Source organism: Pipra filicauda, unplaced genomic scaffold, assembly GCF_003945595.2.
Source record: "Pipra filicauda isolate LSUMZ 115617 unplaced genomic scaffold, ASM394559v2 scaffold295_size919547_pilon, whole genome shotgun sequence".
NCBI classification, from domain to species: Eukaryota; Metazoa; Chordata; class Aves; order Passeriformes; family Pipridae; genus Pipra; species Pipra filicauda.
The window spans coordinates 505284-522658 of record NW_024104415.1 but is presented as its reverse complement, the minus strand read 5'-3'; the positions used below and the strand labels follow the sequence as shown (position 1 = coordinate 522658).

General features: G+C 50.2%; 1 protein-coding gene across 1 annotated transcript; it reads right to left on the bottom strand.

Moving 5' to 3' along the window:
- Positions 1–5243: 5243 nt before the first annotated feature.
- Positions 5244–17033, bottom strand: IL23R (interleukin 23 receptor). Its single transcript, XM_039383030.1, has 14 exons — positions 16976–17033; positions 15745–16113; positions 15508–15631; positions 14474–14658; positions 14150–14295; positions 13316–13475; positions 12625–12707; positions 12147–12363; positions 10303–10500; positions 9819–9902; positions 7944–7994; positions 7255–7351; positions 6728–6818; positions 5244–6062 (listed from the first exon to the last, which is right to left on the bottom strand). Exons 1-14 carry the CDS (start codon positions 17031–17033, stop codon positions 5445–5447), a joined length of 2481 nt encoding a protein of 826 aa, XP_039238964.1. The 3' UTR covers positions 5244–5444.
- Positions 17034–17375: the final 342 nt, after the last annotated feature.

Sequence of the window (17375 nt, the reverse complement as noted above, 5' to 3'; positions counted from 1 at the left end):
TTTTTTCTTATTTTATTTTTCTTCTCTTTTTGCTTTCTGTTTTTGTTTTACCTTTTTTCCTTTCTTTTGTACTTAATCCTTTTTAATTTTCTTTTGTAATTTACCTTTTCCCCTTTATTTTATATTTTATATTTTTTCCTTTCTCTTCTTTTTCAGTTTCCTCTTTTCTTCTTTTTTATTTGTTGTCTTTATCTTTTTTCTTTTTTCTTTCTTATTTTTCCTTCTGTTTTTTTTTCCTTTCTCCTTTTCTGTTTTTCCCTTTCCCCTTTCTCTTATTTTTTAGCACCAAATTCTGCTTCTTCCTACAATTCATTCTTCATTGACTTCTGCTGAGCATGTGGTACTCACCACAGCCAAAGGGAACCAGAGTCCAAGGTCCTGCTGCCAATGGAGCTGCCGATGCCCTGAAGATGCTGTGCCACCCTCCCTGGTGCCCCTGGCATGGGGTGATGTCAAGGAAAGTACAGAGTAATCCGTTCTCTAGGGGGAGGGGGTGTCTGTGAGTCTGAAAGCGGAGCTGGGGAAAGCACCCTGACAGAAGGGTGTGATATTTGGTGCTGTTGGGGGACGGCAGTGGCAGAGGGAGCCGTGTGTGAGGCACAGAGGCTGCATATGGGGGGAGGACAAAGCAAGAGGACACTGGTGGTTGCAGTGTCACCTCACAGAGCTCAGGGGAAGCCGTGCTGGCCGAGCTCCACCAGCCCCAGCCCTGCTGGTCTGTAGTGACTGCGCGTGCGTGAATTGAGCAGACACCAAGAGACGTAAATGTAAGAGCTGAGAGGGCTTGTTGAGAATTACAGAATCACAGACTTGCTTGGGTGGAAGGGACCTTAAAGCCCATCCAGTTCCACCTCTGCCATGGGCAGAGAGACACCTTCCACCAGACCAGGTTGCTCCAAGCCCAGTGCTACCTTGGACACTTCCACAGATGGAGCAGCCACAGTTTCTCTGGGCAACCTGTGCCACGGCCTCACCACCCTCACAGTCAAAAACTCCTTCTCAATATCCCATCTAAGCCTGCCCTCTGGCAGTGGGAAGCCATTCCCCTTGTCCTGTCCCTGCAGGCCCTGGTCCAAAGTCCCTCTCCAGCTCTCTTTAGGCTCCCCCTTTAGGCACTGGAAGGGGTTTTAAGTTGTCCCTGGAGCCTTCTCTTCTCCAGGTGAACACCCCCAGCTCTCCCAGCCTGTCTCCAGAGCAGAGGTGCTCCGGTCCTTGGAGCAGCTCCGTGTCCTCCTCTGAACTCACTCCAACAGGTCTGTAGCTTCCTTCCGATGTTAATGACTTTGAGCTGCTCAGGTATTTGGTTCCTTGGAGCCTGGACAGTGGAGTTGTGGCACCCAGCCCCCAGCACTGTTGAAGTTACAGCTGCAGCAGCAGAATGAGCAATAACTCAGTGCAGGGGTGTCTGTTTTCAGTACTGCAGGTCCCCTCTGCTCTGGCTCTGTTAGTTTTCCATCTGCTCTGTGTGCCAGTGACTCTCATTGAATTGGCCTTCATCCAGCAGGATGAAATGAGTCACTTAGTTTGGTAAAGGTAATTGTTCTGTCTCCTCTTGCACATATGAAAGCCAAGGAAGGCTTGATCCACAGGGAGAGTGTGGAAATCACACGCTCTAGGAAATCATACAGATTATGCACAAGATACATCAACACCTGGGTCCTTTTGAGGTTAAGAATACTGGGTTTTTCTAATATTCTTGTGGCAAGATTAATTCCTCTCTGTTCAGGAAAGGCTTGATTGGGTTGGTAAGCAGCAATCATGAAATCCCCTGTACTAGATCACCCTTGTAGCTTGTTTTCTTTCTGCTGTTTTCAAGGTTTCTTTTCTCCTGAATCCAAGCCCTGCTCCAATGGCTTTGCAAGAGCCATTCTCATGTAATTTTCCCTGTGAAGGTGGCATTCAGTGGAGCCCGATGAGACCCAAACCACAGCCTCACCTCTCACATCCTCTTCTCTGAAATGCCAGTTTGGTTTCAGTCTCTGCCGCTGTTCTCAGCCCTCCCACCCTGAGCACAACTCCTCATCCTCCCTTCATAAGAACTAACCCCCCAAAGCTCAGGGTGGAAGAGACTACAACAAATAGCATAATTTTTAATGGATATTCCCACTGTTGTTGTCAGGTCATTCCATCTGTGACCATTTCCCCCTTGCCACGTTTCCAGAAGGCTTTTGCTGATCCAGGCACTTCTTTGCAGCTTTGCACGAGCCTTGGTCACAATCTGGGCTTTGATCTTTGGTCTGTGCACTCAGAAATCCCCCGAGGTCGACGGGTGTTACTTAGCTCTGTGAAATGCTCAAGTTTGTAATCCAATTTTAGCCTCTGCAGCATCTTTATCTGCCATTGAATCTCTCCCACAGTTTACTGACAGCCAAGCCCTTGCAAACCTTCCAGCCTGGAGTGGGTTTGTAAATGCGACACAGAATAAAATCAAGCTGCACAATATTACTCAGAAGATGTTTCAATGATCTTCTTGTCCCGTTACCAAAGAGTTTAAGGTGCTTTTGACCTCAGATCCTGAGGCTTTACCAGTGGTAGTTGTTACTATTCAGACTCTGTGGATAAGAAATGAAGGCAAAGCGCTTGGTGAAGGTCACGCGGTGAGTTGGTGACTAAGCTGTGACTAAACCCAGCTCTCTTGTGCTTCAAACCTCAAACCAGAATGAATTCCATGTCCTCCTGCATGATAACAGGGGCAGAGAAGAGGCATAAATGATATAACATTGTAGCTATTGATGTACATTTGATGCATAATTTATTACATGTCAAATTTATTTATAATCTCTGCATTCTGCATTTGGTTTAATTAATCTCCAACTCTACTCTTTGAAGAACGGTGGTAAACAAGTCCCACGGAGTGGTGCTGGTAACTTCTACTGCCTCGAGGTCACACTTGATACACCCAGTAAATACACCCTGCTCTATGGAGGGGATGGAGATAAGAGCAGGAGTGGATGACTCTGCTGTTCTCCAAACCCACTGAAGCTTTGAACACCCAATTTCTTATTTCTTTTTCATCTGTTCTCTCCTTCTATTTCTATAAAAATATCTGTTTTAGGGAGGTTGTGTTAGAACTTTGGGTAGCGATGGGACACCGTGTTGTGGTGCATCTCTGTGGGTCGTGAGCTATTCTGCTTTGGTAGTTATTACAGTACACGTAGGTGTAAGTAACGTGTAAGATCACTGCTCCATGTTACTCATTCAGAACAAAGGATGTCTCATCATTAAGTATTGACACACAGATGTCACTCGCAGGGGATCACGGACAGAGGAGTTTGCAACCAGTGAGTTACACGAGTCATTGTTTTTGGTGCTCCCTCTCTGTGGGTAGAGACATTATTCAGTGTACCCTTCCTTTAAGTGCCTCCAAGGTACATAAACCCAGGTTGTGATGGCACTGAACAAACCATAAAATTCATTCCTGAGCTGATAAATGACTAGTGGAAATCACTAGCACAAGATTCAACTGCCAACAGTAAAACCAAATGTTAGAAAATACTGATATCAAGGATTAGGGAGTATGTAATATTTGAGGGAGGGAGGGAGGGAGGGAGGGAATCTGAGATGTTAAAATAAATCTACTGAGAGTGACGTCATGATTTGGTTCATGGAATGCCCCATCTCTGGAAGTGTCCAAGGCCAGGTTTAACGGGCCTTGGAACAACCTGGTCCAGTGTTTTGAATCACAGAATCCCAGATTGGTTTGGGTTGGAAGAAACCCTAAAGATCATTCAGTTCCACTGCTGCCATGGGCAGGGACACCTTCAACTATTCCAGGTTGCTCCAAACCCTGTCCAACTTGGCCTTGGACATTTCCAGGGGCGGGGCAGGCACAGCTTCTCTGGGCAACCTGTGCCAGGGCTTCACCGTATCAACATATATATATGGTGAAGCACTATGTAAATATATATTTGTGCCCCTCTCTTTCCATTTCCTCCAGTAACCAGCCCAAATTTACCAGATGCACCCCCACACCCACGAAAAGGAGAAATATTTCCTTCAGCACCTAAGAAATCAGTGGGAGCATTGGCACTGCTGAGGCAAATATCCATGGCGTGATCTGGGCAATGTTTCATCCCTGTGCTCCCCTGGCCGTGGATATATTTGCAGGGATCCACGCTGGAGGGAGTTATTAGGGCTGGAAATTCAACCAGCAAGAGCCTGAAAGGTAAGACCAAGCTTTCAGCCTTATTTGCTGACAAAAGAAGCATTTCCCCCTGTGAGCTTTGGTAGTTCAGGTGACAGAGTTCAGCACAAGTTTCAGGATGTGGACATTGAAAAAAATACCTTCCCCATCTCACACTGATGGTATGTAGCTGTTCTTCTACAATTTCCTTCCTGCTCAGGCAGCAATCACTAATTTTAGACTCACCTACATGAAACAGTCACATTTCTGCCTTGGAAACAGTTTGCTGCTTCTGAAGAATAATCCTACCCCATTTAGCCAGGTATCTACTACTCCAGAAATATCAGTGACAGACCTCTTGGGGTGTTAGAAGAAAACAAGCACAGCCCACAATGATGTTGGTTTGGAAGTATCCAGGATAAACAACAAAATTGATCCATTTGTGCAACAGCTGATAGAGAAATGCATACAGTGCCTAGGAAAAATTGAAAGAAATATACTTTGGGAATGTTTTGTAAGTCCCAGGAAAACTTGTAAATGGTTTCATGACTGCTCAGCAGGAAGAAGACTCCTGCATTTCACCTTCTCGATGTCAGAAGATCCAAATTCCCAGTCACATGCCTAAAAAAATCCCATTTTGCTGTGCCACACTGTGCTTCACACAGCAAGCTGAGGCACTGACAAAAGTGCTCTGAGGTGATAAATCCCTCACCCAAAGTGAAGGATTAGGCCAGGGACCGATTCAGAGGGATTTTAAATCAGCCTGGCAGGCAATGAAGGCTTGTTCTTACCTCACTGGGTTTTTATTATGGAATGGGAGGAAAATGAAATTGGGTTATTCTGTCAAACAGAAGAGTTGTTGGCACCTATGTATGATACATAAATCCTCCTTGGTGCAGTGTCTCTTCATCAGGAGTAATCCCAAAATATTTTACACACCTCTGGCAGGATGTCTGAGGGATTTTTTTTATCAATGGTAACCACAATCATCTCCAAGGACGAAATGCTCCAAATATTTAACAAGAGAATGATGTTGAATAATAATTAAAACACATTGCATCTTGCAAGAATCACCTGCTTGGCATTTCAGTTCCTACAGGAATCCAGGTTTTACAGTTTTTTTGCTTGTGTCAATACAAGATAAGTTTAAAATTGTGATTTACTGGCCCAAGTTTTCCAGGGAGCCACAAGAACTTGTAGTGAGCAAGAGGGCAAATTTCTGACTGGGAGTTTTGCTCCAGCTCTGCTGTTGGTGATCTCAAATATCTGATACCTGCCTTGGTCACCACTTATGGGGTTTTAACCACAAGTACAATTCCTCTCAAAATAACCCTCCAGTGCTTTGTGGAAAGTAGGGCTTTATATCCACTGACTCCCTGTTCATGGATCTGAGGCAGGAGAGTAGCTCCTTGGGGATCAGCATTTGCTCTTGGTCATGGCTGGGCAGCCTCTGTCCCCACTGGTTCTCTGGGAGGGACGCGTGTCCCCCCTGGGCTGGGACAAACATCTGGCTTTGCCCGCTCCGACTGTTGTTTAGGATGAGGTTGATCTTCTCCAGCAGACAGACTTGGGGTGCCCCTCCCTCCCCATCCCACAGGTGTGGAACAGGGCTTGTGTAGTCTCCAAAGATGCTCATCTCTGGTTCTGGGAGGACTGTGGGGGGCTGCGTCTGGTAAATGTTGGCAGCGATGTATCCCAGTGTGTTCCCATTGGATATCTGGGGTTTGTAGTCACTGATCTGCTCCAGGATTGTGGTGCTGGCAGGAGCCACGGCCCCTGGATTCTCCCCATCCTCAGTGACCTCTCTGCTGGGCTTCCATGGGGTGGCCACACTCTCGTGTGCCTCATGCGCCGGCACCTCCTCGACTTCCATAACTGTGGGGTCGCTGGTGTCCAGGAGTGGATCCTGGAAACTGTCACTCGTTAAATCACTCTTGTTCTGGAAAAAAATGAGGACTGTAGTAACAAACTGGAAAATTTTATTAACAGGAGATCTGTCATTAGAGCTTGGAGCAGTCTGCTCCAGTGGAAGGATCCCTGCCCATGACAGGGGATGGAACAGAATGAGTTTTAAGGTCCCTTCCAGCTTGAGACAGCTGTGGCCACTAAATACAGACTATATTGAGGCAAGGTTTAAAGACTTCAGCTAATCTGGGCTGTCATACACCTTGCGATGCTTGGGAAATGAATCCTGAGCAGTTTCCGGTCCCTTAGAGCTTAATCCTCTTCCCATCCATGTTTTTCACAGCAACAGAGCAAGTTGCCTTCTCCGAAGTGACAAGTGACAGGACAAGAGGAAATGGCCTCAAGTTCTGCCAGGGGAGTATTAGGTTGGATATTAGTGAAAATTCCTTCTTGCAATGGGCTGTCCAGCCCTGGCACGCTTGCCCAGGGCAGTGGGGGAGTCCCCATCCCTGGAGGGATTTAAAAGTCATGTGCATGTGGCACTTGGGGACATGGGTCAGTGGTAGCCTTGGCAATGCTGGGGGATGGTTGGACTCGATTCCTCAACTTAGAGGGATTTTCCAGCCTAAACAATCCTGTGACTCTGTGATTCTAAGCTTTAATCTGAGGTGAAGCAAAAGGAGATACTGCTGCACTTACCTGGAGGGACTTTACCACGTTGCTGTTTTCCATGTGGGGAAACTCTTCAAACAGCCATTTTGGCAAAAGCTGCACAGTGGTGACTTTAATACTTTAGCAAAAAGAAAAAAAATAAACCCCAAGATATCAGTCCATTTTATCAATCAGTTATTCCTCATGCAGCATGAAACTGTCCTGGTAGGAGGGAACACAAAGTGCATCCAGACTTTGAGGGTGGCTTGGAAGCTGCAGGTTCACCCCATACGGGTGGGTTTCCCCTTTCTATGATTTTACCAATCCTATGATTCTATGTTTTGGGTTTTTTTGTTGGTCTCTGCCTTACTGTAGAGCACACAAATGTCTTTTCATACAACAACCTGGTGAATGGGTGATGCTGCCCTCAGTGAAAAGGCTGCATTGAGAAGACTGGCTTCTGGAGTTGATTTTAAAATATCCTAGAAGAAATTTCTTCTACATACTAAAAATACATACTAAAAAAGGTATGAGCTAGAAATAAGGAAAAAAATGTGTGGAAGAGAAAATAATACCTTTTTCTGACTGATTTTTTAAACATCAGAATTGCAAAACCAACTGATAATATGACCATGCTGATGCCCAGTCCCAGGAAAACTCTGATGTCATCATCTGAAAAAGGATGGAGAGGGAAGAGGTCATGCCAGGGGATTCAGTCAAGTGATTCAGTCAGTAACCATTTCCTACATGGCCTTACCTTCCCTTCCAGAAATGCTGAAGTGAATTCTTCAGCTTATGTTGGTTTTGCTTTTGATTTAAGTGTTGCAACAGATCATAACGTGACCTCTACCAGAAGATGTGCAAACCAGAGCATCACCAACGTTAGAAAAATGGGTGGGAAGTGCTTAAATGAGTCCCTGGTTCAAACTGCAAGATGGAAACAGTCTCTTGCTGTTGTGATATATGTTGATATTATGTTTTCCTTGTTTTCTCACCTCCTAATTGTAATGTACATTATAAGTCTCATAAGAAAGCAAAACTCCAGGCTTGCATTATGTGAGATCACTGTAGCCTTCCCTCCAGGTGGGTCATGTCCCCACCGAGTGGAAAGGTCCTTTTTTTGGCTCTGATCTCTCCAAATGTACACGAGCTCACTGATGCAAGCATGCCCAAATGCTGCAGGTGCTTCTTGGGTTAAACCTTCCACTGCTGGCCAAGGAGAAAGCCTGGCTTAATAAGTCTGAGCTACCCAAGGTCTTCTTACCGTGGGGATTCTCACTGTAGATGCTGTCCAGGAGCGGCTCCTCTGGAGGGACTGAAACAGAGAAGGGAAAAAATGTCCATAATTTCACTTAGAGGACTGTGGGTGACACAGAAGCTATGTCTGGGTTTTATTTTTTTGATATTATTTAGAAACATAAATAATGGTGTAATGAGAAAAAAGAAACTGAAGTAATAATCCCTGAAGTAATTAATAACTCCAGCTCTGGCTGGACAATGGACAATATCCTGTTTCTCAGAGATCCAATTGAATGAGACGTTGATTTAACATGTATCAACAACTACAAAACATCTTCCACACACATTGCTCCCCTCAGCACCTGAAACAAGAATGTATTCTGGCTGGGGAACTGTACATCCTTTTTCATGAGCACCTACAGGTTATTCAACAGGTTTCCCAGAGAAGCTGTGGCTGCCCTATCCCTGGAAGTGTTTAAGGCCAGGATAGACAGGGATTGGAGCAACCTGGGGTAGTGGAAGGTGTCCCTGCTCATGGCAGGGGGTGGGACAAGATGATCTTTAAGGTCCCTTCCATTCCAGGACTCTGTGATTTCCCAAATTGCCTGAACCCCATGGGAATGAATTTCTAATAATTTGTTTGTGTGGCAGGCTGTGTGGTGAGGGAAGATCTGCAGCTAATGAGCCTGCCATGGTAAGAAGGGTATTTCTGCTCCAATAAGCAGCAAGCTTCCGTCCAGGCCAAATTCAGCAATTCCCTTGGGGTCTCTTCTCCTGAACAGACAGGTGGTGCCATTGCTGCTACAGAAAAGGGGTCCTGTCCAGAGCCAAAGTGTGTCCGTGAGGACAAAGCTAATGACTGTGAATAGCCTGAGATGAACTGGTCAGGAATATTTGTTTCCATTTCTTGGCAAAAAAATTGAATAACTGCCCTTCTCTAAGCCATGAGAGGTGTCAAACAGAAACAGGGAGCTGGTTTGTCATAGGGAAAGTATCTGAGCGGCTTCAGATAACCCATCTAAAATGGCATCACAGCCCAGGACGCTGAACAACATCCTCAGGTGCTTCCTGCAGGTACATCCAGCTCTGTCAGGGCACCAAGAGCATTGACAGGTCTTAATGACCCTGACCAGCCTCACCTGGGACCTCCACCCACACCCCTGCCTGGGGCTCTATTTAAGCTCAGTCTGGGCCCTCAGTCTCCACTTAGGCTGTGTTAGAGGGGCTCTAGAGGTCAAATTTCTGGTCTGAATTAATGACTTGATGTCATCCCTCCCTTGTCTTCAGGGACCTGCCCAGCTCTTGAGGACAAGCAGAGCCAGGCCACAATGCTGGAGATGATGATGTTCCTCTGCAAGTTGGCTCATGCTCTTACCTAAAACAATTTCCAGAACTGAAGGTTGCTGGTGGAGTTGAAGATGTCCCTGCTCATTGCAGAGGGATTGGATTACATGATCTTAAAAGGTCCCTTCCAATCCAAGTGTTCCATGGTTCCCACTCTAGGTAAGGAGGGGTGAGCTGTGGCTGGGCCAGTTGGTCTCTGTAGAAGCTGTTTTCTGTGTTTTGGTTTATCTGAACAACTTGTGAAATGTGCAAAGCAGCAAATTCATTCTTTCTAAAGGGGGAACGAGTCCATTGGTGTATCTTGTACAGTAAGACATGGTTCTTGAATGCATTAGATCTTTGCACAGGAGCAAAGACCACCTAGAGAAGGCTTTAATAGAGACATATTGACAAAAGCCTCTATTTTCATATCCTGTAGTCAAGAGGATTCCATCTAGAGCTCTGCTTTCCTCGGGTCAATGGGAGGGGTTTTCATCTTGTGTTTAAGACTAAGTAATCCTACCAAACTGTCAGATTGTGGGAAGAAGCAGCAGCATCTCCACCCCCCCAGGCTTACCTTTGCCAGAGCTGGGTTTGCTGACTCCGCCGGTGTAGACCGCGTACACCGACACATTGATGCGAAACCCAGCTGCTGCCTCTTCTGGGAAAAAAAAAAAGATTTGCCTTTAATATGTGTTTGTAACCTCCTGTGAAGGCTCTAGGTTTGCTCAAGGGCATGTTGCTGAGTGGTGGAAGTAGATGGAGCATCTCCTGTGCTTGCACAGACCTCCACAGGTCTAGTGTGGTTCCCTGGCTGCCAGCTCACCTGTCGCTTCATTCTTTCCCTGTGACCTTCACCCAGGGAACCAAATCCCACTGACTGTCCTCACATCTCCTGTTTCTTCACTTCTCCTTGTTCCCTAAGGGCTCTTTGTACCGCTCCCCAAAAACAAGTGGGTGGGGGCTCAACTTCAAATGAAACTACCTTTATAATCTATTTTGGATTTATAATGTCCTGATGAACTGTACCAAGTAGCAAAAGGACTTTTGGAATATCTTACCTTGGATGTATGTGTGTGTTTCTTGGGATGGGACTTTCTTCCAAAAATAGTGCTCCTCCTGGTGATACTGGGAGGTGGAAACCCACTCCACTATGAACCAGAGTGGGGGGCTCTTGCTGTGCTGGGGGGGCTGCCAGTGAACCAAGACCCTGCTCTGGTTGTCGGGCTTGACCTCCAGAGCCACTGGTGCTGGGAATTCTGCCGAGAGAGATGGAAAGGGAAGTGTCACCCAACAGACTCATCTTTGGAGAGCAGGAGACTGGGAAGGGTCAGCTAAGCCCAGGCAAAATGTGTCTTTCCTGGAAGTTTTTTAAAACTGAAGAGGGAACAAGAAATTATAGAATATGGGGGTTTATATATAAATATCTATAAACACACAAAATATACGAAGATAGATTTTTATATATATTTATATATATCGTTCTATATTTCATAGAACTATTTAGATTGGAAAAGACCTTAAAGATCGAGTTCAACCATTCCCCCAGCACTGCCAAGGCCACCACTAACCCATGTCCCTAGGTGTTACATCCACTTATGAATCCCTTCAGGGATGGGGACTCCACCACTGCCCCAAGCAGCTGTGTCAGGGCTGGACAACTCTTTTCAGGAAGGAATTTTCCCAGTATCCAACCTGAGCATCCCCTGGCACAACTTGAGGCTGTTTCTGTTTGCCCTGTCCCTTGTTCCCTGGGAGCAGAACCTGACTCCCACCTGGCTCCACCCTGCTGTCAGGGAGTTGCAGAGAGCAAGAAGGTCCCCCTTGAGCCTCTTTTTCTCCAGGTTGAGCCCCCCCAGCTCCCTCAGCTGCTTCTGGAGCTCCAGATCCTTCCCCAGCTCCGTTCCCTCCCCTGTGTTTATGTACATGTGTTACAAAAACACATTGTCAGCTTTGTCATGTCCCTGAAATGCTTTACCTGTCATTTCTTACAAGAAATGCACATGATTCAGGTAACTGAGAGCTTAGAGAGTTTTTTTCCACTTCAATTCTCTTCAGTTTCTTTTTAGTCATGTATTTGTCCTAAGTTTGAATGGGACTTTCCCCTTCCGTTGCTCATTAAAAGAGACATTTTTCAGAAATAGGAAAGCATGGTTGTGGGGAAAACCACAGCCTGTGGCTCAGAAAGAACTTCTTCCTTTTCTGTTTGCAAGGACCCAGCTCACAGCAGGGGCTGACTCCCTGGCAGAGGCTGCAGGAGCTATTTTGGGGGGCAGGGAGCAAAGGAGCAGCCTTGCACCCTTTGCTCTGCCAGCCAACGTACTACAGCCTTAGGTGGTGAAGGGCTGATATTCCAGTGCCTAAAGGGGCTCCAAGATAACTGGAGAGGGACTTGGGACAAGGACACAGAGTGCCAGGACAAGGGGGAATGGCTTCACACTGCCAGAGGGCAGGCTTAGATGGGATAGTGGGAAGGAATTCTTGGCTGTGAGGGTGGTGAGGCCCTGGCAGAGGTTTCCCAGAGAAGCTGTGGCTGCCTCATCCCAGGAAGTGTCCAAGGCCAGGCTGGATGGGGCTTGGAGCAACCTGGGATAGTGGAAGGTGTCCCTGCCTATGGCAGGGGGTGGGACTGGATGGGCTTTAAAAAGGTTCCTTCCAACCCAAACCATTCCCGGATTCCATGGTTCTATATGCACCTGTGTAGCATCTCCATCTCCAGGGAATGCTGGAATTGTCTGGGGGATGTTGTGTTCCCTCAGCAGAGCGGGCTGCTGAGGGAAAATATTTGCCCAGATTTTCCCTTGCACAAGTTCAGCATTTTTCTCCTGCAACCGTGATAAAAGCCAGTCTCTGTTACACCTGCAAGTGGCCTGTGACATCCTTACACCTGTAAGTGACATCCTACCTTCCTGGCTGCTGGCACCCTGGCCAAGGGTGATCCTGGCGGGGCTGGAAGCCCCCTTGGAGTTGTGAGCAGTGATGAGGAGAGTGTGGGTTCCCGGTTGCACAGTGATATCGCACTCCGTGCTGGAGGTGTTGCAGAGGACCAGCATTCCTCCGGGGGTCTCGGCAGCCACGGCATAGCCCAGGATCCTCCCGCGGGCGTCCCGGGGGGGCAGCGGCTGTGAACGGCAAGACAGACAGTCCGTCCCGTGGGTACGGGTGTGGGATGTGACACTGAGACACATCCCACAGATGTGCCCTTGGCTGGGTGACACACACGTGGATTTTACAAAGATGGAGAGATTTTACTTCACGTTGGGGTGTCACTTCCCCGCCCATCCCTTTGGTCGAAGGGCTTCTCAGGGAGGGCGTTCCCTTCTCTGCTCGGGGAGGAGCAGAGCACGCCAAAATTTCACAGAGGCAGCCAAAACCCATTTTACCTTGATCAAGACCGTCACCTCGTGGCTGCCGTTGGGGAACGCCGGGCCCAGGCGCCGCCAGACGTCGGGAGCCGCGGCGGGGGCTGCGGGACGGAGAGAGCGTGGGACGGGGGTTGAGGCACCGGGGGACACCCACCGACGGGGCTCCCCCCAGCACACACAGCCCTAGCAGGAAGCCCTGCCTGGCCGGGTCTCTGCCGCTGTGAGAGGAAACAGCAGCGGGCGCTGCTTTTTGAGGCGAGCACGTCCCCGGCTTCCTCACTACAGCCGGGATGTGAGGGCAACGCTCCTCGGGCATCTCGTCCCGCTGCTGGCCGGGATGACTGAGCCGGCCCTTTCCAACCTCATCCTGGTGTTAGCAGCCAGGATGAAAAGGGGGAAGCTGGCACGAGGTGACAGATATTTGTGGCTCGTGTGACACCATGACTGGTGTGATTTTTCCACCCAGGGCAAGAGGCTACCAATGATTGTGGAATTATGGAATTGTTTAGGTTGGAAAAGCCCTCTAAATGACCAAGTCCAGCCACTCCCCCAGCACTGGGGGATGGTCACTATTAACCCATGTCCCCAAGCGCCAAATCCACATGGCTTTTAAATCTCTGGGATTTAAAAGGCAGGGATAGGGACTCCACCATTGCTCTGGGCACTCTGGAAATGCCATGTACAGGGGTGTCTCTGAAGCTGAGCCTACCTGCCTCGGGGGTGGTGTAGAGAAAGGGGGGGCTCCAGGCACTCCAGGGACTGTTGGGGATGCTGAGCCTGCACCTGACCTGGAACAGGTACTGGGTGTCACTTTGCAGGTTGTGCTGCCAGCGGGGCCCATCCTGTGCTGCACTGTCCCACACCTCCACCTGCAAGGGAAGCAGGGTCTTGGGGGGAAGTGGGACCCAGCCGGGCCCCCACTGCCACCACCAGCCCCCAGACACAGTGGTGGTCACTGCCTTTCTCATCTGCATGGGTGGGGATGGGCAGAGTCCACACTGTCCCCTCTACAAATGCACCGGGCAAGCTGTGGAGTCATAGAGAGAACCCCCATCCCACTTCTCTGCTGGGCTTCTGACACCACAGGGATTCTGGGGGCTCCTATGGGGACTGGGATCCAGCTCAGCCCCTGCCAGCACCCAGGGATGTTTCCAAAGGGACTCAGGTGGAGCTGCCCCAGTGTAGTTGTATCTGTGGGTCTGCACTGAGCATCCCAGAGGATTTTGTGTCTTGTCCTTGCAGAGCAGATAATGTTTGGAAACATTTTGAATTTTGCCCTTTTGCTTGTAAAGCTGAGATAACCCTGCCCAGATGGCCACCTGTTCTCTCAGATGGCACCAGCTCTCCTGCACCCCAAAAGTGGGAGCTGCCTGTGGCTGGGGTGCACCTTCCCCACCCGTACCAGAGCAAATGGGTAGGTTTTGAATGACCCCAAATGCTCCCATTTTTAAGAGGGTTTCCAGCAGGACTAGGACTTGCACTTCTCCTAACAGGGCCTGATGCTGCACAAGGGGGGAGGTTTGGGGAGTCCTGGGGGTCTCACATGCCATGCTGGAGTGCCCTTGGCTTGGTGTCGCTCTTCGCAGTGCACGTTCTCCAGCTCTGTCTGACTGCTCCAGTGGATCGTGGTGGTGGGAGAGGATTCCTCTGTTGTCTCAGCACCAGTGACCAGGGGTAGAGTGGGGATTACTGTGGGGAGAGCCAGAAACGGGTGGGGTGGGGGGCTGCCCTCGTGCATGTCACTGCGCAGCTCAGGAGGGCCCCTAAAGTGACACCTCAGGGCAGGGCAGTGGGTGTGGCCATGCACAGCCCCAGCACTCTGTGCTGCTCAGGACGGGTGGATAGAGGGATGGGTGGGCAGACATACCAATGTCCTGCAGGCTGAGGAGCTGTGGGGCCGAGTGGGCAGTGCCCAGTGCATTCCTGGCCTGCACCCACACCGAATAGTGGCTCCTGTTGCACAGCGCACTCAGGGGCACTGGCGAGTCTGCAGGGAACACCTTCTCCTCTTCTTCCTCCTCCTCAGCATCCTCCTCATCTTCTGCCACCAACCTGGGAAGCAGAAGGCAGCCTGTCAGTGCCCATCCCAGCACCACACATCCACTGGGATGGTGACACTCCCGAGGTGTCGCAGCTAGTGACCAGGGCATGGTCATCCCCAAACCTGGAGTTTGTCACTCCTAAAGCAAACTGGAAAGTTATTCCCTTCAGTTCCTGACATTTTTGCTGGGAATTCACATTTTCATGACAGGAAGGGAATTTTCTTTCTGGCTGCATGGTTCAGTTTGATCCCAAGCAAATTTAGACAGGAGGTTTATCCCTTCTCTTCATAAAGCCAAGTATGATGGAATTTAATGTCTTCAATAATTGAGTCAGAGTAACTGAAAGCCTGCCAGGTTGGTGCCATGGGGACTTCAGTGGCAGGGAGCATCCCAGGATGGACTGTGACATACCAGGCTAGTGCCATGGGGACTTCAGTAGCAGGGAGCATCCTGGGATGGGCAGGATGGGCTGTGGCACACCATGTAGCAGCCAGTACCTCTGCTTCAGGTTGGAGTTTCAGTTTTGGGATTTGGGCAGCATCAGGTTCACCCTCTCTTTAGCTCAGAGAGAGTCCAAGCACCTGAAAACAACGTGCTGCTTCCATGTGCCGCGGCACGATGGAATGTGTGCCGGGTCAGTAACAGCACTGAGTGCAGGAGGTTACTCATGCAGAACTTAACCGGTGGTGGAACGTGTGGTTTTCGAGCAGAAGATGAGCAAACGTGAGCTGTAGGAAGTGTAACTAGGGCATGGCACCCCCTCACAGCAGCCCTGCTGTCACCCGGCTCTGTGGCTGCCACGTGCCGGTCCCGCGCTCCCTCTCATCCCTGCAGCCCCCCTGCTCCCTGGAGGCCTCACCTGCGCAGGTGGAGGGTGTGGTGGGTGAGCAGGTGGGGCGGCCTCCCTGCATCCCACCTGCACTCCAGGTGCTCCGAGCCCTCGGCAATGACACAGCTCAGGTTGCTGGGGGGGTCTGGAGGGTCTGCAGGGGCAAGGACAGGTGAAAGTATGGACATCCCCCAAAACCACGCACTGCACGCCCCAACTCCTCGGTGCTCAGCAAGAGCCCTCAAGCCCCCCCTCCAAGGTACTCACAGCCGGCCCGGACCTCAGTGCCACACACCAGCTGGTCCCTCCCGCTGCTGGGGCAGCGGGCAAAGCAGACAATGGCCCCGAAGGGCAGCCGGAAATCGTGCAGCTGGAGCTGGACGGAGCTGCTGTTGAGGGGGTGCAGGGGACCCTCAGTGCGGTTGTAGTTGAGGAGGATGATGAACTTGGCTGAGGGGCAGCCGAGGGTGGAGAGGCAGTTGATGGAGATGTTGGAGCCCATCTGCACTACAGGCGCGGGGTCGACCCAGACGTGCCCTGAGCACTTGATGTTTGCAGCACCTGTGCCAATACCCGCTGGGTCAGGGTGGCTCTGGGTGGGTGTCCCACAGGAGGGGATGCCCGTGGGCTGCACCACTCCACAGGGGATGCAGCAGCAGCATGGCTGGACCCTGCAGCAAGGGGATGCCAGCACCCCTTGAACCCTATGGGATAGGGAGAAACTAGGGGTCATGAGTGATATTGGGAAGGAATTCATGGCTGTGAGGGTGGTGAGGCCCTGGCACAGGTTGCCCAGAGAAGCTGTGGCTGCCCCATCCCTGGAAGTGTCCAAGGCCAGGTTGGACAGGGCTTGGAGCAACCTGGGACAGTGAAAGGTGTCCCTGCCCATGGCAGGGGGTGAAACAAGATGAGCTTTAAGGTCCCTCCCAACTCAGACCAGTCTATGAATCTGTGATGAAACCAACCCCTGCCTGCAGCAATGCCCCGGCACCCAGTGACTCATCCCAGCAGATCAGAAACAGACAATTTTAGGTTTTGCTCTAATGTCTAAATGAGTGCAGGGAAATAACCCACAGTCTCGAGAACTCTGATCCCCTGATTAGGGCGGCGGAGGTGTGCGCTGCCCTGCGCTATCAGATGGAGCTCTGCACTAGCCCAGGCAGCCCGGGCTCACAGCCGCTATCAGACTCCATCTGGCCTTCCTGGAAAGGGCAAGGCTGTGCTCCGGCTATGCCTGTGGAGGCACATCCCACTGCTTAGCACAGCCACTGCAATGAGGCTGGACATGGTCCTGCTCCAAGGATGCCAGTGGGAAACAGAGGGTGCCGCAGGACATGGGACCCCTTTGCAATGCTAGTGCAGTGCTCCCCCCAAAATACACAGCTGTAGCTCTGCAACTGTCCTATTCCCACCCTAAATCCCCTCTAGGACCACAGGGTATGCTCTGGTGGTCAGCGAGGCCATGGTGGCCGTGCTGAGCCATGTGGTGGCCACTTACCTTGGCACAGGCAGCAGACCAGGATGTAGAGAACCAAAGCATTGCCAGACCCTGCCATGGCCTGGGCTGCAGCCACTGCCCACGCATGGCATAGTCTGTGGAAGGAAAGGGGATAGAGGGAATCCTCCTGGAAACCAGCTCCAGCACAGGCAGGAGCACCAGGAGGCGATGGGAGCAGGAAAACGTGGATTTACAGCAGGGAAATCAAGGCTGAAAACCTTCCTTGAAAGAGACGGGTTTGGTGGGTCAGGAGGATGGTGTCCCTCTGCTCAGCACTGAGGAGGCACATCTGGAATGCTGGAATCAGGGCTGGGCTCCCCTGAGGACAGGAGAGACATGGACAGATTGGAGTCCAGCAAAAATGCCTGAGGGTCGGGAGCACCTGGGAAATGTGGAAGGG